Genomic DNA, 23,877 nt, shown 5'->3' on the forward strand with positions numbered 1-23,877 from the left:
TCGGAAACTATCGGGATCGTTTATAAAATCTAATGAAAAAGTACGATACTTTCCGAAACCTTTATTCGTTTTGTTAAAGAAGCTATTTTTAGGAATCGAGGAAAGACGGTATATTTGAAGGAGAACATAAAGTTGTCGATTTTAAGGCAGAAGAAGAGATATTTGTCTGTCCAGAGAGAGAGTGAAAATTTATCACAATTTAATTCTAAGTAGTCTGGAAAGTAGGACAGTAAACCGAGCACAGTAAATCTGAAAGCTCCTTCTGAAGTTCATAAACATTTGTCTGTCTAGAAACAGTTATTTGTAATTAATACTAACAGAAAAATAGGGAGTTCCGATTTGAAAGGAAAAATCAGTAAATTACATTGTTTATCACATACATGTATATTTTAATAATGGTTCTTTTTCTTCCGATTTTTTTCCCACGTGTATGCTACTTATATAGCAACTGCTGAACTTGTGCGCGTCCTTATATATGATTTTGTGTATCACCCGTGTTTTGACAGCTAACATTCTCAGGGACATTGTATTTCACACATTTAGAAGATTAAGTTTTAAAAGGGTGCAAGGGTGTTGCATCCCCCAAAATTCTGCTCAACTGGGCATGATTCCGCTGTCATCGTTGTTTTGTTTTTTATATACCTTGTACATGTACACATGTACCAATACTCGTACGTGTAGATACTGGAAATTTATGTTGGTTTTGATGATTATTTGAATTTTTTTTTACACACTAAGCGTTTCAAAATTGCGAATTTAAAACAAGCCGGGTTTTGTTTATGTTTTTTAAACAGTATATTTATGTTTTGTTAACAAAATATCAATTCAAATAAATATGTTCCAATTACTTATGACTATCAATTATCAATCATAGTGTAAAAATATCTAACAGGTGCAGTGCGGTTGATTTTTTTTAAAGCGGTCGTTTTGAAAATAACTTGAGATGTTGAATGAGCCGTGAACTTAGAGCTTGATGCAAAATAACCCCCTCCTCGCTACACGCACAATATTACTTGGTTTTATTTCATACTCAAGGTAATATACATTAGCATAAGAGAGCTACTGAAGCATGATATCACTACATTATATTACATTTAGTTAATTCCCTGTATAATCTATATATTAAACATTAGGTGACAATATAAGTTTTAGAATCATTGGCTGATAAAATTCATATAGATATCAAATAATGAATTCAATGCCGTATATATTTTATTATTTTTTTTTTTTTTTAATTTTAGCTGTGATGGCATTAAAAAAAAAACAAAAAAAACGTACGACCGTGGATTAAAGAAATTATATGGTACAAAACCGATCAATGTTTTAAACAAATGTTACCGCGACGGGGACAGGTAGCTGATAGTCATCCCGCGATGAGAACGCGGTTTTCCTGAGTTACCTATAGATTACCGCGTTAGATTTTTTCCCAACGCGGGAAACAAGAAATCCGTTTTGTCCGTAATGTAGGTATATAATGAACATTGAAATCCTTCAATATTATTATCAACATAATGTAAACATAATGTAATTATGTTGTAGGTATCAAAATTTCGTTCCGTCTAAACCGTTTCTAAATTTACAACATTTCTATCAGGTTTTCCGTTTATCGTGAAGATCGTTTATCGTGTTTTGCGTTTATCAGGTCTATCGTGAAGATCGTTTATCAGGTTTTGCGTTTATCAGGTTTATCGTGTATCCTATCGTATCGTGCGTGTATCCTATCGTATCGTGCGTGTATCCTATCCTATCGTGCGTGTATCGTGTTCTATCGTTTATCATGTCAAGAATAACGTTGCGGGTACTGTATTATGTCTCAGTCCCAGTGTTAAGACAGTACAGGGTATCATGTCTCAGTCCCAGTGTTAATACAGTACAGGGTATTATGTCTCAGTCCCAGTGTTAAGACAGTACAGGGTATTATGTCTCAGTCCCAGTGTTAATACAGTACAGGGTATTATGGCTCAGTAAAAGCCCTGACTCTCTGAGTCAGTAGAACTGATAGAAAAAATTCCACATACATGTGATATGCTATACTTATTACTGTATAGCGGGTTTTTCCGCGGGGTGATAAATTTAGCTTATTTTAGCGGTTAGATATCTTTCTGTGAAAATTTCACTTGTCAAATATGCACCCAGTTGCGATTTCAGTATTTGCAAGAGAGATAACTCTTCCTTGTCTGCTAAAATTAATAGCATACATGTACCTTAGAGCCAGCAAATCGTCATATTTTAGACCCGCGGAAAAAACCTGCTCTACAAAAACTAGTCAGTAAGGCTTGTCCAATTGTTCCCAAAGAACACAATACCTGTATCTCAACATTTTTGGTAGAATCGTTGGAATGTTGTCTTAATTCAGTGGATAACAAATTACATCAGATTTTTTATTTTCTTAGTTCTACGAGTTAGAGAGGGAGATGGAGGACTGGAAGAGGAAATATCTAGAAATGTTTGACAACCACCGTCAGATGAAAGAGAAGCTGGACGAGCTACAGAGTTACTTGTCAGACCTGCCTACAGTGGAAGAGAGCATGAAAAACATCCAAGAAATATCCTTTAATGAGATTTACATGCACTGCATGTTACTTAGTGTGTTCTGGGAATTCAGATCAGACAGTCTTAAATTGTGGAAGATCCAGGTCTTACGAGTGTTTAATGTCACTTGTTCTGTCTGTTTGACTGTCCCTAACTTTGATTTTATCTATACTGTGAGCCGCATGAGCCAGAAACTTGATATTTAGTCAAACCTTTGTAAGGAGAGGGTATGCCTGTTACGCAATCCTGTATAATATTTCTTAAGGAGGCATGACACATTAACTGAAAATGGTTTTTAATGGTAGTAAACTCATGCCTGACTTAAGTAAACAACAACAAATTTGAAAGAAAAAAGATCTATAAAAATTTGGATTTTAAAAAGTTGAAGATAAAACAAGTGTAAAGTCTCTAATAGGATTGGACCCATTCTAAAAAGCAAAGATTCTGTCATTGCCAGTCTATGGCTGGTAATACTTCTTAACTATCAAAGCCTAGACCCACTTAGGCATTTGAAAAAACAATAACTATGAAAACATGAAATGTGGTTTTCTGTATGTGCAGTGTACTGGGAGTCCTTGAATTCAACTCAAGACTTCAAGTCATGTCAAGGTCATATACAAAGGCCATGCCTCCACAGGTAAAAAAAAAAAAAAAGCCTTCTTTGAAAGCCACCCGAGATGACAGCCATACAACAACTAAGTACAAGTTATAAACTTCCACCTCCTGTCATCAAATTCACTCATTTTACAATCTAAACCATAAATCCAAATCCAATGGGATAATTGTTTGTTAGAAACTCATCTTGTATTACATGTACATTAATTGTCACAACATGGTAATCATAACCATAATAATTTGATTTCATATTGTTGGAAGTTAGCAAGACTTAGAACTTGAATATGAAGTTTAGCTATTTATGAGAAATCTTGCATCTTCTAGAATATGCTTTCAAATATTTCCCCTGTTTCAAAAATTGAAAAGGACAGAATCTAAGATTTGTAGACGTGTATGGTAATATCCTTAACCAATTTCACCTCCAAAGCTTACGAGAGAAGACCAAATTCCAGGAAAGTCGTGTCGAGGAGCTACAACAAAGGCTGTATGAAGGCAAGAAAGCCCTGACATCCAGAGAGGTTCAGATCCAGGAATTAGAGCACAAGGTAAAATTAAATTCAGAGCACAAGGTAAACATTCAGATCACAAGGTAAACATTCAGATCACAAGGTAAACGTTCAGATCCAGGAATTAGAGCACAAGGTAAAAGTTCAGATCACAAGGTAAACGTTCAGATCACAAGGTAAAAGTTCAGATCACAAGGTAAACGTTCAGATCACAAGATAAAAGTTCAGATCACAAGGTAAACGTTCATACCACAAGGTAAACGTTCAGATCCAGGTTCTTTCTTTCTTGATAACAAAGTTAATGTGAAGTATAAAATCAATCGATTAAATATGTGGCCTGTAGAGTGTCTGCAAGTTCAGTGTTACACACACACACACACTCCCACACATACATACACTTACACACATACTCACCCACACATAAATTATTCCTTTACTACATTCCCTCTCACAATGAATTATGAAGGGATAAAAATAATAATGAAATAAAGAAAAGAGGCAGTAATGTCTTGGATTGTCAAGGGAGTGTGTCCCCATACTAAATCAGGATATACAGTATAAACTAATTTTATTTCAGTATGCAGCCAATTGAATTGCATGTTACAATTGAAATTAAATTATGTTGAAGTAGAGGAGATGGATTGAGTAAATTGATGGTTTTTGCAGGAGAAGAGGTTAGCAGGACAGGTAGCTATGGTGACAGAGGAAATCAACAGGATAAAGTCTGAGGGGGAGGGGGCAGAGCTTCACAAGTGTGAGGATCAACTCCACAAGGTCAAACTCGAGAACGAACGCCTGGCGGTGGACCTGGACAAGGCCAAAAAGGTACGCAAGTCACACCAGCATCTGAAGATGTAGGAGTGGATCAAAGATTTTGCTATACCAAATTAGTAATGTAGGTGTGCATTTCACATTGATGTTGGTATACAAAATCCCCTCCCGCTTTTGCTGGATCCACTCCACATCTGGACAAAATAGCTCCACTTGCAAAATCAATAGCTACGCTAACAGTCTAGCCCGAAATCAATAGCTACGCTAACAGTCTAGCCCAAAATCAATAGCTACGCTAACAGTCTACCCCTGCTTTGTGATTCTATATGGTATTGATTCTGGTAAGTTCTTGTGGCTTACAGAAGTTAGCTCCTCGTAGTTTGAGTGTAACTGCGCAGGATGCTAAAACTGTCTAGGTACGGGTTCAATATTTATTTCATTGGTCCATACTTTATTACTTGAGCATATCCAGTTAAAAATTTGTATGTCAATTCAAATTTTGAAAGGTTTTGGAAAGCTTTAAATGTTGAGGTGGGAGGATTGTTTAATCAAGAAGCACAAATTTACCATTTCTGTTTTATCCAATATATTGTCAGTATTTATATGTGTAGACAACATATATTTTAATTTTGTAATCCATGATATAAGCAGTAGAGGTTTGGAATTAATTCAGATGTTATAAATTCATAACTTTGGTTGATATAGTTTTTCCTAAAACATCTATAATGATTAACCCAAAATTTGGTGTTAAAACTTTTGACCTATAACCTGTACTTTTTTATGTCCCGTCTTACATTTTGAAACAAGATTTTGTAACTTTTTCTGTATTAATTTGAAAATGCTGTAGATAATACATACGTAATGTCAACATATACACTATTATAGTATGTTCTTTTAAATCCTCTAATTCTATATGATGATATTTTTCCACATTTCCAGTGCTAATGAATAATTTGAATTAAACATTTTAAGTGCAAAAATGTCAAGTTTAATACACTGTAGCTCAATAACAAGCAATATGACTCCGAATATGTTTCTTTTCAATTTCGTAAGTCTCCTAGCTACCATACAGAAATTGAAAATATACTTCCCCAAAAATTGACAATGCTACAAAACTCAGGAGCGAACATCTTAAAATGTGAAAAGTAAAATTAGAGTGAAATTCAACTGAATTTGTTCAATTGGTCATTCACTGTGTGTTTTGCAGCTTTTAGAGACAAGTCACCGAAAGTTGAGACATTTAGAAGTGAAGCACCAGAACGAAATGAAGGGACTGCAGGAACGGTTAACCCACGAGGAGGAATCTGTGGAAGTTATGAGGGAGGACTGTCGAATGAAGGAGGAAAGCATTAAAAAGCTACGGCGCTCTATGAAAGAGGTAGTGATTGATTTTTTTGTATCTTGCTTAACGTCTCTCTCTCGAGAATTTTTCACTCATATGGAGATGTCACCAAGACCGATGAAGGGCTTCAAATTTAGGCCTATGCTCGGTGCTTACGGCCATGGAACAGTGAGGGTTCTTTAGCGTCACACCTACTGCGACATGGGACATCCGTGTTTAAGGTCATCTCGAAGGACCCATGACATTCACACCTGATGCCGAGCGTTTGGCGATGGAACTATCACTACCTGTTTTAACGACTTAGGTCTGTCATGGCTGGGATTTGAACCCCGACCTTCCGCATGCGGGGCGACGCTCTAACCTCTAGGCCACCGCAGCGGTTAAAGAGGTAGTGAAGAGAACATGTGTCTCATTGCACAGCATGATCCGTGTATTTCATGATATGATAGAGAGACATGTTTGGTTATCGATATAAATTTTAAATTCATGCCAGTTATCTGAAGTATAAATATGCATTAAAAAGTGGATTGTTTTACCAGACAAGAAAGATACATATAAAAGCCATTCTGTAAAATTGCCAGTGTTGTTCATGGTATGGGACAAACAATTTAATCCACCATGAACAAGAAAAAATAAGTTATTAAACAATAACAACTCATCGAACAAAATCATGGCCCTGCAAACAGAGGCTTTTCCCCCATAACCCATAAAGTTTTACCCCATGAAAATATAAGATTCTATAGTTTTAATTTAATATTGATAGTTGGGCAGCAAGAACCAGGACTTGATGGAGCAGATCCTCATCATTAGGGAGCAGTTAAAGACCCTGGAAGAGCAGGCAGCCGACGAGAACCAGAAAATCCAGCGCCATTTTACGCAGGAACTGAGTCTGTGTTACCACGAGTTACAGTCGCTGGTCCAAGTGTGTGTTCAGAGGGCTGAGGGTAATGATCCAAACATGTCTCTGCTGTTAGGAGTTCGAGGTGAGTGATGGTGCACGTATGAAATCATGTATTTTATGTGTACTTATTTTAGTGGGATCAATTTTTTGTGTGCTTTGGCGGTAAAGCAAGAGTACTAATTTAGAGATGCTCTAAAATATCAAATTCTCTATTTATCCTTTATCATACATAGCAGTAATGATAAAGTTATGATTACTAAAAATATTGCATTATTTCTAATGGTACCAAAATTTGAATTCAATAAAATAAGCACACATACTGTACCTTAAGGATAGTTACAATGCTTTGTTCATAACCCAGTTAATGATTAATCATTTTAATCTGCTCTGTATAACCCAGCTAATGATTAATCATTTTAATCTGCTCTGTATAACCCAGTTAATGATTACATATTTTAATCTGCTCTGTATAACCCAGTTAATGATTAATCATTTTAATCTGCTCTGTATAACCCAGTTAATGATTAATCATTTTAATCTGCTCTGTATAACTCAGTTAATGATTACATATTTTAATCTGCTCTACATACATGTAACCCAGTTAATGATTAAGTATTTTAATCTGCTCTGCCAAGATATGAAATCACAATTTTTTAAAATAATTATGATGCTATAATCATCTGTAGATTTTCTTTATTAATTATGATGCTATAATCATATGTAGATTTTTAAAATTAATTATGATGCTATAAGCATCTCTAGATTTTCTTAATTAATTATGATGCTATATACATCTGTAAATTTTCTTTATTAATCATGATGCTATAATCATCTGTAGATTTTCTTAAATCTGCAAGTGATTAACATCTTTGAAGTCTTCAACAAATAGGATGTCCATGGAGATTAGAATATGTATGCACATGTTGCATTCCACATAGATCTCAATCTGCGTGGAGTATCCATAAATACTTACCTTGTGACATTTTAGCTGTTGTTCATGGCTTCTGTTCCTTCATTTTTTAACAGCTCCGTCCGAGATAGAGACAGGACAAGCCACCAAAGATCAAGAAGCGCAGACACTGAAACAGTGGCTGGGGAAAGTGAAGGAGCTGAGGTCAGAGATTGAGGGCCTAAGGGGTCTTATTTGTAACAAATATGCTGAGGATCTAGGGGACAATATGAACTGCGTTACCCAGTGATAAAGAATTCTGGCACTGCCATGCCACACGGGTTTCCTATTGTCTTAAATTGAGCAGCTGCTGACTTACACAGAAGTTTGTGGAGACAGTCATGTCATGGAGGTGTTTCCAATTATCAGAAGGAATTATTGGATTACAAATGACAATTCCTCAAGTTCCTTGGTTTCTATTGGCTAGGTATTTCCCAAAGGTTCAAGGACTGGGTAAAGATTGCAAGACCTCTGTATCAATCACTTTTTCCATCAAATCAACTAAATATCACTCAGTCTATGTGTTATTGTGGAGGTTTTGCGTTGGTTTGTGGATATGGGGTATTGGAAGTCTCCGAGACTAGCCCCCTTAACCCATCGAACACTAGTCGGTACACCCAGCTGTCTCGCGTTATCCAATGAACCGTTGAATTTCATTATCCTGTTTATGGTGTCAGAAACATTTACTTGAACAGTTAGAGAGGGTAGTATTTATTTTATCTTGTATTGAATACACCTGTACTGTGCCTTTGTGGATGTTTTGTGATGTTTGGCTTTAAGTCAGGAAAAACTTGGAAATCCAATGGTTGTGTATATTGTGAATTTTATGAATGTGAGAAAAGTTTATTATTATTATTATTATATTTTGGTTTATTATGTATGTAGGGTAACATGTATTTTAAAATGGAAACAGAATTTTTTAGGGAAAGAATCTGATTCTGTGATTTAGTTATGAGACAGTGGTTGCTACAAATATTGATAATGCTATTTCCTTTTTGCCTGAAGATTTGCCAAATCCCATAGCATTACCATAACAAGACACGGTATAAAACACAAACTGACTGAACAAGTGTATTGTGTCCATGTTAGAAATTGTATGTCTGTGGAGTTTTGAAACAATGCCTGAATCTATTAATGCCAAATCCAGATTGTTTACAAGTGCCATACTCAGTATTTTACATGGATAATCATGAGGAGGAGTCTACTCATGGATGTATAAATGAAATGAAAAAAAAAAATGTTTGTATAGTTATTGACGTACCTGTATTTCACTCAGCGGCTCTTGACATTTGTGTTGAAATGAACGTGTTTTAGTAATTTCTTTCATGCGGTGATTTGAATGTAGTAAGAGGGCGGGAGTTAATGAAGAAGTAGGAGAACATTGTGCATTCCAGATCTGCGGTGTAACTTATTACATGTATAATCATAGAATCATTCCTTCATGAATATCATCCACATTACGTTGCTAAAATTCATCTCGTTCTAAAGCCAAAAAGAGAATGTGATCGGAATATTTTTGTAAATCATAAAAAAAAGTATCCATTTCATCCTGGTTGAACATGTTTATTTCATCATCATTTGAAAAATAATGTGCAATGGAATCTCAGGGAGATGTAAATACTGTAGACAGTGGTGTGAAAACTGTAGGTTCGTTTGTCTCATTGTGTTGTGTTCAGGGTCATGTGATTCCTGTTAAATGGCTAATTGAGCCATGTAGTGCATAGAATTAATTCAAAGGAAATCAAACTCCATTGGTAAATGACTAATGCTCGTAAGCATGTAACACTTTTTACATTTTATTAATGCTGTACAGAGACAGGTGGCACTTCGACACTCGAAATCAATTTAAAATGTTGTTTTCATAGAATACGGCGTACAGTGTTCCTGATTTATTACGTTCATAAAATCAAAAGATATTGATGAATATTATTATCTATGATATAAACAGGGTCTGATAAAGCTATCAAATGATATTATGCTAATTTTAATAGTTCCTAAGTTATGGCCACCAACTTTGAAGAATGTCATGTTTTTTCTTCATCTTGTGTTTATTTTGTGTTTTTTTTTTGTTATTTCAGGTTACTAGTAGTTTGCCAATAAAAAGATAGAGGACTGTATTCATGCAGATTAATGTTAAATTTATCGGTATCAACATGTATTTTCCTTAAGGTGGCTCACTACACCCAAATAGTTTCTTAAATCAGAACGAATTGATTTAATTATAAAAGATATGATGATATACAATAAATATATATATGCCAAAAAGGCAAAAAATATACAAATTTGGATAAAAACATGATTTTCAAAAAAAAAATTCAACACATATGAATAAAGGACTCTGGGGGATTTGAACTCGAGATCTGTGTTTCACCAGCCCAATGCTTTAACCACTGAGCAACAATGATAGACAAACAAATCGATCGATACAAATAATTTCACAAAACATTTAAATCGCCATCTTGTGACATGTTGTCATAAAGAGTATAAGCTTTAGTGTAGTGAGCTACCTTAAGTGATTTATTAGTGAAACATTACAGTAAAACATGCTTATAACGAATTCACGCTTATTGCGAAGAGAAATTTATTCCACTATGAGAGGAAAACAACGAAAATTTTGTCAGATGTATTAAGAAGCTTGGTCATAATAAAATGTTTTTGGGTGGCCCTGGAGGTTTGCTATAACCATGTTTTACTGTATAATGAAGTTTGGTTATAATGAACTGGTTTTTTTTTTTTGGTGGCTCTAGAGTTTCGCTATATCTGTGTTTTACTGTATCATTACATTAGGTATACCACATTAAGATAGTCAGTATTAAGAGATGTCACTGCCACTGTAGTCATTAAACTGATTCAGTTTGTTGGATTTTTGTAGTGTATAGTCACAGTGTATTTAGGTTTTTATGACAGTTTGAAGTTCAGTACAGTTAAGAGGATTTGTAAAATATTGTGAGAAAATAAATTATAAATCTCTCACATTTATCTTGCTCTTTTTGTGTAGTGAGAATGTGTTGAAGGTGTTGTTGCTGTTTTGTACCTTATCACGGGCACTAATCGATTTATTGCACAACCGAAAGTTGTGAAAGAAAAATCGCATGATCGACATTCGGTTGGGCGGTAGAAACCCCAGCCCCCTTAGATTCAGTTGCATCCGGGGTAAGTTGGTCAGTGCAAATTAAATTGGGCCTTAAATCGAAAAAAAATAAGACGAATGTGGTGTTCTGGACAATTTAATAGTTGTGCTGTAGATCGATTGGTGCCCTTGCATATGATATAAACTTGTGTGTGTTCCTCTATCCCAATATCATGCTGTTTAAATCGAGAACAACTTGATGTGGTCAGCTTTCCCTTGCAAGACGGCATGGCTACCTAACATAATATAAATTACGCCAGTAAAGGCATCGTAGCGTGAAATTTAGTCAAGCCATCCACACCCTACATTAGTCAAGCCATCCACACACCCCCCATAAAGTAAATTATGAAATAACAGACTTCAAAACCAGTATACTCTTTACATTATGCATGCATCATTGATGGTGCAAATTCCCTATATAGCACAGTTGTAGTATATACATGTATGTGGGAATTCCCACGTATATACTGCTCAACAGTATCGGGTACTGAAAAGTTGCACAATCTGGAATCTGCACACCCCATAGTCGGTCCAAAAATGAGTGGGCTGTCCAATGGATGGACATGTACTTTGACAGCTGCACTTAGGGATTTTTTTGTTTGTTAAGTATTCTTATAAATGAGATGTAAACTAAAAGTAATATTAGTAAGTATGTTGCTAAACGTTTCTCGAGTAACGAGATTTGGTGCAGACCGAAGCGAGTAACGAGATTTGTTTATCAACATGCTCGGTACAAATTAAACTCTTTGTGTTGTTATTTATTTCATTATAACTCTTGCGTTTACACCCTTGGTAAGTACATGTAGTCATTGTTTGATGATGCTGGGATTGACCAAAAAGTGGTAAATTACTCTGGAAAGGTTTATTGTTCAATTTTGTACAACGCTGGGTGTGAGGAACAGGAAGTGATGAAACGTAGTGAACATGCATACATGTAAAAGTTGCGCAGTCTGAACTTACGAAAGGGCATCTGAGGAAAAAGAATAGGAAGTATCAAATACTCTGCACCTCCTGCCCCTAAAATTCAGCGTTGTATCGAAAGCATTAGCGATTCTGCCAAAACCACATCCTCAACATTGACTTCAGGTACAACCAAGGGTGAACTGGCAATGATCCCTTCCTGTATCAACAAAGATGGCAAAGATATCTTGTCAGTTTTCTCTTGTCATCTTTATATTTCCATAATAGATGCACTTTTTTCTGTTTTAAACTCAATTGCTTTCACCAGTTTTATTTACCAGGTACTTAGATATCACTGACTGTTTAGTACATCAGACCCAACCTTAGATATCACTGACTGTTTAGTACATCAGATCCAACCTCAGATATCACTGACTGTTTAGTACATCAGATCCAACCTTAGATATCACTGACTGTTTAGTACATCAGACCCAACCTTAGATATCACTGACTGTTTAGTGCATCAGACCCAACCTTAGATATCACTGACTATTTAGTACATCAGACCCAACCTTAGATATCACTGACTGTTTAGTACATCAGACCCAACCTTGTTTGTTTAATGAGCGGGTCCATGATTATCAACTATCATTGACAATTATAGCTGTATTGCTTAAGAACTAAATGGTATAGTCATCCAACCTTGAAGCTTGGTCTTGGAGTGTACTAAGTTATTGGGTATCGGCAAAAACCCTTTGTTCGGGGTGTGAAACATTTTGTTTTAAAAATCCCTACCTTGTGATTTGGTAATGTTAGCATAGGGGACACTTTTGTGGATAGGTTCAGGTAGTAGGGAGGGACTAAATAGATCATATGTCAAAGATGTATGTATATACCTCTTAAAATTTATTTGTTTTACTCCTGAAGATATTTAAAACAATCGAAATGTATAGCTATAATAAACATGGTATCGCTATCAAAATCGCAACACCTGGGTCAGGGATACTGAAAATATGGCTATATAATGTGTTTTTCATGTTGGATGGCTAAATGTGTTTTTTATGCCGAATGGTTATGTGGTTTTTCGCTTCACCTTGCATGTACACAGTTTGGAAGCATTGTTATCCAAGATGTAAATAGAAATTTCACTTTCATTTTAATACTAGAGTTCATCCTATCACAAGAGGAAATGTATCAGGGAATCAACTGTACACATAATATTAGGTTATTTTGAATTTATTAAGGGAGTTAAGGCGATGTCGACATACCGGTAGTTTAAATGTTGACTACATGTAAATTTGATCATTTTTTGAAATCGTCGGTGTCTGTTTGCGCATGCATATTCGCACTTCTTGGAAAAACTGGTTTCTTTTTCAAAATCAAATTTTGATCAACTAGAATATGGAATCATATCAACAGCTAGCACCATCAGATATATACTACAGCCAGGATTCCATCTCTAATTACTTTGGGAAAACCACCAGTCATCGCAATAAACGCATTGGTAAAACACTTGACGACATTTTATCTGGTGCCTGCACTATAAACGATATCCCAATAATCAGAGTTAGAAAAGATAAGGGATTATGGGTGACTGCAGACAATCGCCGACTATGGATATTCAACAAACTTCAAAAATTTGGAAAATGTAATAAAATTCCTGTTAAGATAATGAAGTTTTATCGTAACTGTCCCATTTTCCGAGGAAAGTGTCGTGCTCAAAAGAGTATAAAAGTAAGAGGTGATGACGAAGGGGGGCATTTGTGGAAGTTATGGGCATCAGAAAGACATGTCGAAACTGAATTAATGGACCAGGTGCAAGACACTACTAGGTGTACACTGGCTACCTCGCGAGACGTACAGGCATCATTAGAAGCTTTATCACTAAGTGATGTTGATGTGGCTGAATTTCACACGTTCGAACAATCCTCTGTTGAAAATTCAGAAAGAAGTTACTATAGCATCAACAATGAAAACAAAGGCACTAGTTATTCAGCAGCAAGTTTTTCTGGATATGGGGATCCGGAGACAGATGAACGTCCTCCAGACAAACAAACAGGAATGATTGATGCCTCAAGAAAGCAATTAGTTCATGAAAGAATCCCATTCCATTCCTCTGAAGCAAGACAGACGGAACAATATAAAGTGGATACCAGATGCACACATGAAAATTCATCTCTGATACATTCCCAGCGTGTCATTGCAAACAGGCGTCTTCGGTCTAAAGAAAGTCCAATATCAACTGGAACCTCTTTCAACACCAACTATGCTTCGAGACGCTGTGAATCTGACATGCCAACACGGTCTCTTTCAGCACAAAAAGTAATGGCAAGTGAAATTGTTGCTGCTCGTAAGAAAACCGTTCACCTGAAACCATTGGATGTCGGATTTGCTGATGACCCTCGTGTACCTACAGAATACGATGGGGAGTCATTAGGAAAACAATTGGATGGATTTTGCACACAATATCCTACAATGGCATTACCTGGCCATGAGTACTCATTAAAGGTATTTAAGTACGAAGAAGAATATTACTCAACAGACAGTTCCACACTGTGGATCTTGCAAGTACTGGAAAGATTTACAGGCAATGCGAGAATTACCGGAACACTAGTCCCAAGACCTCCACATATACCCATTAATGGATTATATCATTCCTTTAGATCTACAATCAGATTAAGTGGGGGGAAATGGAAACGCCTCTCTACATTGAATGATTTGTCAACAAAGAGGACACTGGGGCTGTGCCTTTCTGATATATTTTACACAAGAAATGCTATATCAGATACCTTCAAAGGACTGTCTATCGCTAAAAGACTCGTTGAAGTATTCACGGGCGGAACTCGGAACCATGAGCTTAATGTGATGGAATTTAAAAACCAGTACTACACCTTGGAAAATAGAAAACTTTGGATTTTAAAACATGCCGAGAAAGCTTTGGAAAATTTTAATATCACCGGGAATGTAAAACTATCTATGGATTATTTATTGTTTGATAATTTCACCACGAAGAATATCAGAAACGTCGATATCAATTTGACACATGATATGCATACAGATGAAGAAAGATTTATTCTACAATATATTCTGAATTCTTAGGTTAAATAGCGAGTAAGATTACACCCGAGTCCATGGCCAGATACAACTTGTGTACGACAAAATGCATTCTATTATATTTATATCAATTGTTGGATTATAAGATTGCCGTATTGTGAGTTGATGGAAGGATACTTCGATATACTTATAGCGTTGTTGTGATATTGAGAATTTAGGATAAAGCAGATCTACTTTGTGAACAAGTTTTATACGCAGCATGAGGACGAATCTCGATACTATCGATATAACAAGCACTGCAGTGAGACTGGGATTACTGCTTTACATGTAACTTATTCTAATTGAACAGATATCAAACCAATACATACCTCCAAAGTACCTTCATATTTGACAGAGACAGTACTTAAGATGCTGAAAGCTGGTGTTGCTGAAATTACTTAGATGTCTGACAAGACTGTCCTGTTGGTGAATGATGACTAATTTCTCAGACGTTTTCCGTGTGTACCTGTTTATCTATCATCAGTGTCGCACGTTTCTCCATCGTCAACTTCCCATATCTATGTAATGGTATTCCAATTTCACCTGCAAATGGTGTTTATGTCTGTCGACCAACTGATTCAATAAGCAAGATCTTTTTTGCGTATGATAAGTTTTTAAATCGAAACAAACAACTTAATTTTAAAGAGGTTTCAGTCCTCTCGTTTAAAGTCAGCATTTTACAAATTTTATCGTCATTATAACGATTTAGTTTGCCAATACACCTTGTCATTGCGTCAAATGGTGTCTGACGTGTTACATACCAATTGTTAGGGCGTTCTTTGCACACTGATTTTAATTTCGTTTACCTGTTGCATCCCTGGGCGCTATGTAGTCTTAAGTATTTGTTGAACTTTACATATGAAGCTTGTGACATCTTTACGTGAGTGAAAAATTCCGAAATGGGATGTAAGACAACACACAAATGAATATAAATGTAAATAGCTTTATTTAGTAGTAGTATATTACAGGGGTTCGTGTTTGCCCAACTATCACAATAACACATGTTAAAGCACGTTTGAACAAGCTAATAATAATTTATTAATAATGAATAGCATGGCAACAGAAACTGAGTGTTACAGTACATAGTCTTTGACAAACTGTCCATAATGTTGCATAGTCAAAAACGATTTTTATAAAGAACTATATCAATACATTATCTGGATTGTGTATACGAAACTACTCGTATATTTATAACCCATATATAAGCATTAAGCTTATATAGGCGCTATATGCTGCCTAATCCTTATCATGTTATACATAATAGGATACTCTTTAAATCAAAATATATCTATCCTAAACGTATTTTGCAATTGTCAACCCCAGAAAAATATATTGTCAGCAGGACCACTTTAACATTGATATTTAAACCCAATACTGACTAAACTACAGTGCATATGTACTTTACTATAGAACCTTAATCAGTTTGAGGCATTCTGGTAAACTATAAGAATATTTTTAACATCTTCACATGCAGCAACAATCTATTCTGTTAAACCCTATCAAAGCTCTATGTAGATGTAGTCTGTAAAATCAATAATCTATTGGCAGAGAGCCAAAGTCACCACATTCCTTGTGTATCGTACCATGACTATTTCTTATCTATACACGCTTGTTTCACAGGAAGATCTGCGCCTATATTGAATCTCATAATCATATTAAAACTAAAAGCCAATCAAAATAGTATTTGATAAATGACCAGATTGAAATCTTATTCACTCAACGATATATAATGATTTTGCGGAACATTATCATATCTGTTGAATATGTCATATACCAACGACATTGCAAATCTCTATTGTGGCTTCTTATCTCGCCTTTGAATATATGCAAGCATAAATCTTTCTTTATCTGTATGTACATGTACATCAATACTCCAATTGATTTTGACGTTTTCGACACCTTTCGTGGTAAAGCTATGAAACATTATATAATCCATTGAAATTTTTACATTTCCGGTGACACTTAATTTTCCCAAAACTTTCTCAGCATGTTTTAAAACCCACAGCTTCTCATTTTCCAAAGTATAGTATTTGTTTTCAAATTCCATAACACTAAGCTCATGTGCCCGAATTCCGCCTGAGAAGATTTCAACGAGTGCCTTGATGATAGAGCTCCCATTCAAAGTGTCCTGAATGGAACTTGTTGTGTAAAATATATCAGAGAGAGACAGCTTTGGTTTTTCCTTTGTTGTTAACATTTTCAATGTGTTTAGACTTCTCCATCTTGTCCCATGTAGTCTTTCTGCTAACTTCAAGGAGTCACGCAGTCGATAGCGTAATATGTTTGCAGGTATCTGTATTACTGAACCGGAAATTCTTACACTATTTATGTATCTTTGAATTATTTGCATAAACCACAATTTTGATATTTCCTCTGAATAATATTGTCCCTGGTATTCAAATACATCCAACGAAAGCTCAATCCCGTCAATGCATAATGTGTCAAAAAGTGGACACCATTCATCAAGTTTTCCCCCACAGGACTCCCCGTCGAATGATATATACACAGTATTCTTAATAGCGAAACCGATATCCAATGGTTTCAGATGGACAATTGTTTTACATCTTGCAAGACTTTCGCTTGATAGTTTTTCTCGTGTCGAAGCAGATCGTACTGATCTTACAGTTTCAGATTCACACGATCTTGGATCATAATTAGCCCTAAGAGGGGCTCCAGTTGCTGTCGAAATAACGTGAGATCTGGTACTTCTGTCCAGAATTCTGCGCCTTGTTTGTTCCATGGATGAATTTTCACTTGTGTAACTGTCATCCATTTCTTCACGATTCACTTTTCTTTCACATAAATTTACTGGGCCTCTTCTGTAACTAACACTCACACCTGTAGCACTACTTTCAGTACTGGATTTACCTATGTAATGGGCTTCTTTTCTGGGATACAAGTGTTTAAATGATTCAGATGTTGCATTTGTCAAATTACTACCATAGCTCCGGTAGCCACTGGAAGATACGTCTTTGTGTTGGGGTTCTGCTGTTGGCTCCAAGGCTTGACAAGATTTCGTATCTAAATATCCCCTGCTTCCACTGGCAGAGCTATAGCTGCGGTAACTGCTTTGTGGACGTCCAATAGAAGAACCTGCTGAATCTTGAACTTCCGGTACATCATGATCATTTACATAAAGCCCATATGAGGGCACTTCTTTCTTAATTTTCCGTATATCCGTACTAGTATCGTGCTTCTGGTCCACTGATTTAGGTCCAGCACTTCCATCTGATGTCTCCTCTTCGTTGTCCCTTACTCTGATGTTCGATTGAACATAACGCTTTTTCCAGTTTATAGAAGACATAGCCTTGGCTGCAATTTTTTCACATTGTCCTAACGATTGGAGTTTTCATAAATATCCAAAGTCGGCGTTTGTCAGGAGTCTCATATAATTTCCCTTTCTTTGTGACACGTATTGTTGGAAGATCATTTATACTACATTTTCCACATAGAATGTTATCAAGAGTTTTTACAATTAATGTATCGGCGTGGTCTTCTGTAACCTCATACGATTTGAAATGGAGTCCTGGCTAAAAATATATATTTGATGGTAATAGCAATGGTATTGTGTTCAAAACGAAACTAGATTTTTTCCAAGAAGTGGATTTATGCATGCATAAACAAGGGTACCTGATTTCAGAAAATGGTTTTCGATCTAGATCACAAAGGTATTTAATACGTTGTGCATGGCTGTTTTTTTGTTGTTGTTTTTTTTACTTATTCAGGGAATTCAAAAGCACTACGTATCGTATATCGGTAAAAGTATGGGCGTTAGAAATAAAAATAAATAAATCGTAAATAGAAGTGTTGAATTGTCCATTGTTTCAAAACACTTACATGAGCTGATGGGAATTTGTACCATCAATGATATAAGTATAATGTAAAGGGTTGTTTAAAAATCGTGACATAATATCGCCATCTTTGTTTCCATACTGTGGGCAAAGTTTTCACAACTAGATTACTAGTGGTATTATTTTGGACATTAGTATGAATTTATTTTCGGGCATATCAGAAAAAAATGCATTTTCTTGATATTATTTCTGAAATTAATCTTTAAAAACAGAGATTGTTTCGGTGACCCGGACAACCCACAGAAAACGTAAGATTCCCCACCGGTTTTTATCTTTATCATTTCACCCCTTCCCTATTTAATTTCCTGAATGTATTTGATAACCGACATAATGTGCACACCATAAACAAACGTGTCAGCTATTTATTATCTGCCATCGTTCTCTTTTTTCAATCTATTCCATGTTGTGTCTGTGACTCTTTCTTTCATAATATTACATTTAATCCTGCTAATTCTTAGAGTATCTTTGTATTTGATTTGTGACGCCTCATCCACGAACTTTACATGCTGTTTAGAGACACTCTTTTGAATACAATGATTAAAACATTGCTTTAGATGCACCATATTGGTTGTATACTGTTTAACGTTCCGCTCGTAAATCTATCACTCGTAAGGAGACGTCAATAATAACGGTGAAGGGCTGCAAAATTTAGACCTACATGTATGCTGGGTGCATACAGCCTTTGAACAGGGGGGATCTTTATTGTGCCACACCAACTGTGACACAGGACCTTGGTTTCTGGGGTCTCATGCGAAGAACCACCCAATTTAGCTGTCTCTTACGACAAGTAAGGGGTACTGAGGATCTATTCTAAACCGGATCCCCACGGGAAGCACCATGTTTGTAAATAAGGATCAGAAAACTGTCTAACAATTTTGTCAGAAACTGTCAAACTAGGAACTCTTCCAAAGGAGGTAGAAACATTTGTTTATAACAAGTAACTGTAAGTACAATTGTGGTAGAGCATCCTTACCCGTCTGGAATGATAAAATGTTTAATTTATATTACTACATGTGTTCAGTGTTTTTAATTTTACGATAAATAATATCAGCTTAATATGTGCAATAAATACACAAACAGGTTTCCATAGTTGGTATTGAACAACTTTTAATATTTGAGTATTTCCCTTATGGCCAGCTATAGTTTAGGTTGGTTACGGATTGTTTTTCATGGTTCATCGGTTCGTTTCTTAATTATTGGTCACATGAAAGTTCTTGGTCAGTGTAAGATTCAGTTTGAATTTAGAAATTGAATTGGGCAGTTGTGTCATACTTTAGTTGAAAACTTTGGACATTTGGACTTACAGACTACAATCTACTAATCGGGTCAGTTACTAATTATGATAAGGATTTTATGCATAGAGTGAGTGAGAGTAAGAGTAGTATGATTATTTTATTTCTATTTATTTCATAATGAGTGTATTGCTTCAGAAATCTGAGTAATATATATGTTTGTATTAATTGATAGATATACACCAGATCTACACATTACTATAGATCCATCCGGATTCTAATACCACATATTTGGTAAGAGTGTGTTATGTATTGTTTAGGTGGTGTTTGATATGTTTGTCTTACCATTATATGCTCTGGATAGGTTCTTAGTTTAAATGCAGAATATTAAGTAAATTTGATTAATTATGATTTTATATTAATGATGTGATCTGATGAAGAAAAGACAATTCTATTTATGTGATTAATGAAGATTAATATGGAATTATTTCTTTGTCATGTCTGCCCGTGATTTTATGTCGTGTCATATGTAATGTGTGCATGTTTAATATTTGTTATTACTTGTTGTAGAATCTTTTGGATGATATTTATCGGATAACATTTGGATGATCTGTGAATTATGTTATTCTGAGCGATTGTGATAAATAAACCTTGTGACCGGTATACTTGTTTGAGTTATCACCCGGTAACACAATCATTTTCTGAAATCAATAATCTACGTGTATACATGTCTATACCCACTTCTCGGGAAACCCTGCTTTCGGTTTCATTTTATACAAGATTTTTTCATGCAAGACATATATTGGATTAGCTAGTATGAATTTGTTTCGTTTTCATTCATAGATAGAAACTTATAGATTGTGATAGACTAAAGTATGGAATTTTTATTAGCACCGTCAGATATATATTTCAGTCAAGACTCCATTTCAAATCGCTTTGGAGTTTCCACACGTCATTATAATAAATCAATTGGAGAGACTCTCGACGATATTTTACGTGGACAATGTAGCATAAATGATATTCCAACCATCAGCGTCGTCAGTAAAAGAAATGTATGGGTAACTGCTGACAACCGCCGACTTTGGATATTTAAGAAACTGCAAACATTAGGAAAATGTGAGAAAATTACAGTCAAGGCTACGTCTTATATAAACCCGAAAAAGTGTTGTGTTCAACCAAATATCAGAGTAAGAGGCTACGAAGGGGGGTATTTGTGGAGGTCCTGGGCATCAGAAACGCATGTTGGAACTAGATTGATGGAACAAATGCAAGATACTACTAGGTGTACACAGACTGTCTCGAGAGAAGTGCAGGCATCATTACACAGTTTCTCACTAAGTGGTATTGATGTGCCTGGATTTCAAACGGTGGCACAATTTTCCGTTCAAAATTCTGCAAGGAGTTACCACAGCATTCATAATGAAAACAAAAGCTTTAAATATTCAGCAGCGACATTTTCGAAACTTGATGATCCAGAGAACGATATATGTCATCAGGACAAACAAACAGGGACGAGGGCTGATTCAAGAAATGACATGGTTTACGAAAGACCTGCACACCATACTTCTCCAAGACAACAAGCGAGACTGAACGATATGGATACCGTATACACAAGTGAAATGTTTACTCTAACACATCCAAGGTACACCATTCCAGACAGTAATCATCTTTGTAAAGAAAGCTCGATAACAAATGAAGCCCTTCCCAACACCAGCTATGTTGATGACCGTGAAAAAATCGTTCACCTGAAACCATTGGATGTTGGATTTGCTGATGACCCTCTTCTCACACCATACGATGGGGAGTCACTAGGAAAACAATTGGATGAATTATGCACACAGTATCCTACAATGACATTACCTGGCCATGAGTACTCATTAAATGTATTTAAGTACCAAGAAAAATATTACTCAACAGACAGTTCCACACTGTGGATCTTACAAGTACTGGAAAGATTTACAGGCAATGCGAGAATTACCGGAACACTAGTCCCGAGACCTCCACACGTTTCCATTTCAAATGGACTACATAATTCATTTAGATCTATAAACAGAATAAATGGGGGGAAATGGAAAAGCATCATTACATTAAATAGATTGCCACAAAAAGGACGCGAAATATACTGCTTTCTGATATATTTTACACAACAAAGGTTATACCAGATACATTCAAAGGACTGTCCATTGCTAGGAGACTTGTTGAAGTATTCACAGCCGGATCTCAGGATTATGAGCTTAATGTGATGGAATTTGAAAACCAATACTACACTTTGGAAAATAAAAAGCTGTGGATTCTAAAACATGCCGAGAAAGCTTTGGAAAATTTAAATATCACCGGGAATGTAAAACTGTCAATGGATCATATAATGTTTCAAAACTTTACCACTAAAGGTATTACAACCGTCAATATCAATTTAACACATGGCCTGCATACAGAGGAAGAGAGGTTTATGCTTGAATATATTGATTGCTCAGATAACGAGTCACGGTATTTAACACAATAGTCTGTATACAACTCGTATATGGCGGAAAATATTTAAACACGTACATTTCAATTCCTGAATAGATAAGATTTCCTTGTTATTATTGAGGGAATGATACATGTATTTTTAAATGCTTATATTGATTTATAATAAGACAGTCTCGTTTAACGGAATCATTTTGCAAATCTTATGATCGTAATAACGATCTAATTTGATGATCAATATAAACTGTCATTGGGCCAAATGCTGTCTGATATATTTTATACCAGTTCGTTGGCCGTTTTTGACACATTGATTCATTGATTATACTCTTTACCTGATCGACATACAGGGCTCACGGTGGGTGTGACTGGTTGGCAGGGGATGCTTACTCCTTATAGTAATTCCTTGGTTGGCGTTCATCCCTCGCTGTGCTAGGGCATGTGGCGCAATTTTTGGACGCTTCCAAAGATTAACTCATTTATATATATATTGTATGCATGTTACATGTACTCTATAACTTGTATTTGTACTTTCGCTACATGTAATTTTCTAGTCTTTTTCAAAGGGGGATCACTCTTTACCTGACACCTATGGACATGTTTCAGCAGGTATTGTTTATTCAAGTGATCCCCCTTAATGGTTTGTTATACATTTTACTTAACAATTCACCTTATGTTATTCAATAAATGACATACATGTATTTGACAAAACTGCATTACCATGTTGGGTTATTTTTTTTTCTACTTGGGCTGATTCGTCATATAGGAGGCATAAAACAATATTATCAGCAAGGTGAAGATAACGAACAGTGATCAATCTCATAACTCCTACAAGCAATACAAAATAGATAGTTGGGCAAACACGGACCCCTGGACACACCAGAGGTGGGATCAAGTGCCTAGGAGGAGTAAGCATCCCTTGTTGACCGGTCACACCCGCCATGAGCCCCATATCCTGATCAGGTAAACGGAGTTATCCGCAGTCAAATCAGTGTGTCAAGATCGGCTTAACAATCGGTATGAAACACGTCAGACAGCATTTGACCCAATGCGAGGTTGTATTGACGAACTAGATCGTTATAACGACCATAGAATTTGCGAAATGCTGACTTCAATCGAGACTGTTGAATATTATCAAATAATTCAATTTATGTCCGCTTTGGAAAAAGGACGCTATCCTAACAACGAACTTGATTGGCTTAATAATCCGTAACTATCCGATGGTGTAAAAATCTACAAAATTCTCAAAGCGGCATAAATTGAATTATCTGATGATAATATTGCTTGGAAATCTGCAGATGACATACTTTTTCTGGAGTGTAAAATTGATAAATATGTCCAGGATAGACTCATGCCATCCAGAGACGTGCGTGTTGGAATTGTAGTTTTAAAAATCTTATTTGACTAATGAAATTTCCATACAAAATCAACGTGTGTTTTTCACGTCCCGTGGGTAATTTTGCATTCATAGTGAGACGTCACCAGCTGTAGTTGAAGTACCACGAGTTTAGACTCTATGCTTAGCTCTCAAGGCCATAGGAGTGAGGATTTTTGAACGTTCCACCGCGACACCGGATTTCCGTTTTAGATTT

At 35.8% G+C, this 23,877-nt stretch overlaps 2 protein-coding genes and 1 long non-coding RNA gene across 12 annotated transcripts in view; 2 read left to right on the forward strand and 1 right to left on the reverse strand.

Annotated features, from left to right (window-relative positions):
* Positions 1-10,591, forward strand: part of LOC125673986 (centrosomal protein of 85 kDa-like) — a 32,179-nt gene extending 21,588 nt beyond the window's left edge. For all 7 annotated transcript variants that reach the window (XM_048910955.2, XM_056159999.1, XM_048910956.2 and 4 more), the window contains 6 exons: positions 2,394-2,546; positions 3,567-3,692; positions 4,320-4,478; positions 5,632-5,802; positions 6,530-6,749; positions 7,694-10,591. In XM_048910955.2, coding sequence (XP_048766912.2) covers positions 2,394-2,546; positions 3,567-3,692; positions 4,320-4,478; positions 5,632-5,802; positions 6,530-6,749; positions 7,694-7,866 — 1,002 coding nt within the window. In that variant the 3' untranslated portion in view covers positions 7,867-10,591. The remainder of the gene's footprint in view (positions 1-2,393; positions 2,547-3,566; positions 3,693-4,319; positions 4,479-5,631; positions 5,803-6,529; positions 6,750-7,693) is intronic.
* Positions 10,592-12,660: 2,069 nt separating this feature from the next.
* LOC130053218 (uncharacterized) lies at positions 12,661-23,001 on the forward strand. Of its 4 annotated transcripts, none has more exons than XM_056160004.1 (3): positions 12,661-13,150; positions 20,058-20,116; positions 20,393-23,001. In XM_056160004.1, exon 3 carries the CDS (start codon positions 20,698-20,700, stop codon positions 22,063-22,065), a length of 1,368 nt encoding a protein of 455 aa, XP_056015979.1. In that variant the 5' UTR covers positions 12,661-13,150; positions 20,058-20,116; positions 20,393-20,697; the 3' UTR covers positions 22,066-23,001. The 4 variants fall into 4 exon arrangements, with proteins under 4 accessions (XP_056015979.1, XP_056015977.1, XP_056015975.1 ...); XM_056160002.1 differs by lacking the exon at positions 12,661-13,150 and adding an exon at positions 13,318-19,915; XM_056160000.1 differs by lacking the exon at positions 12,661-13,150 and having other exon boundaries at positions 13,318-20,116.
* LOC130053220 (uncharacterized) lies at positions 12,784-15,319 on the reverse strand. Its single transcript, XR_008801742.1, has 2 exons — positions 15,069-15,319; positions 12,784-14,056 (listed from the first exon to the last, which is right to left on the reverse strand). It is a non-coding gene; the product is annotated as an uncharacterized LOC130053220 (long non-coding RNA).
* Positions 23,002-23,877: the final 876 nt, after the last annotated feature.

Source organism: Ostrea edulis, chromosome 3 (assembly GCF_947568905.1).
Source record: "Ostrea edulis chromosome 3, xbOstEdul1.1, whole genome shotgun sequence".
In the NCBI taxonomy this organism is placed as follows: domain Eukaryota; kingdom Metazoa; phylum Mollusca; class Bivalvia; order Ostreida; family Ostreidae; genus Ostrea; species Ostrea edulis.

What these genes read in the sequence shown, in the direction of transcription:
- LOC130053218 (XM_056160000.1), top strand. Translation starts at nt 13,318, where the DNA reads ATGAAGTTTTATCGTAACTGTCCCATTTTCCGAGGAAAGTGTCGTGCT.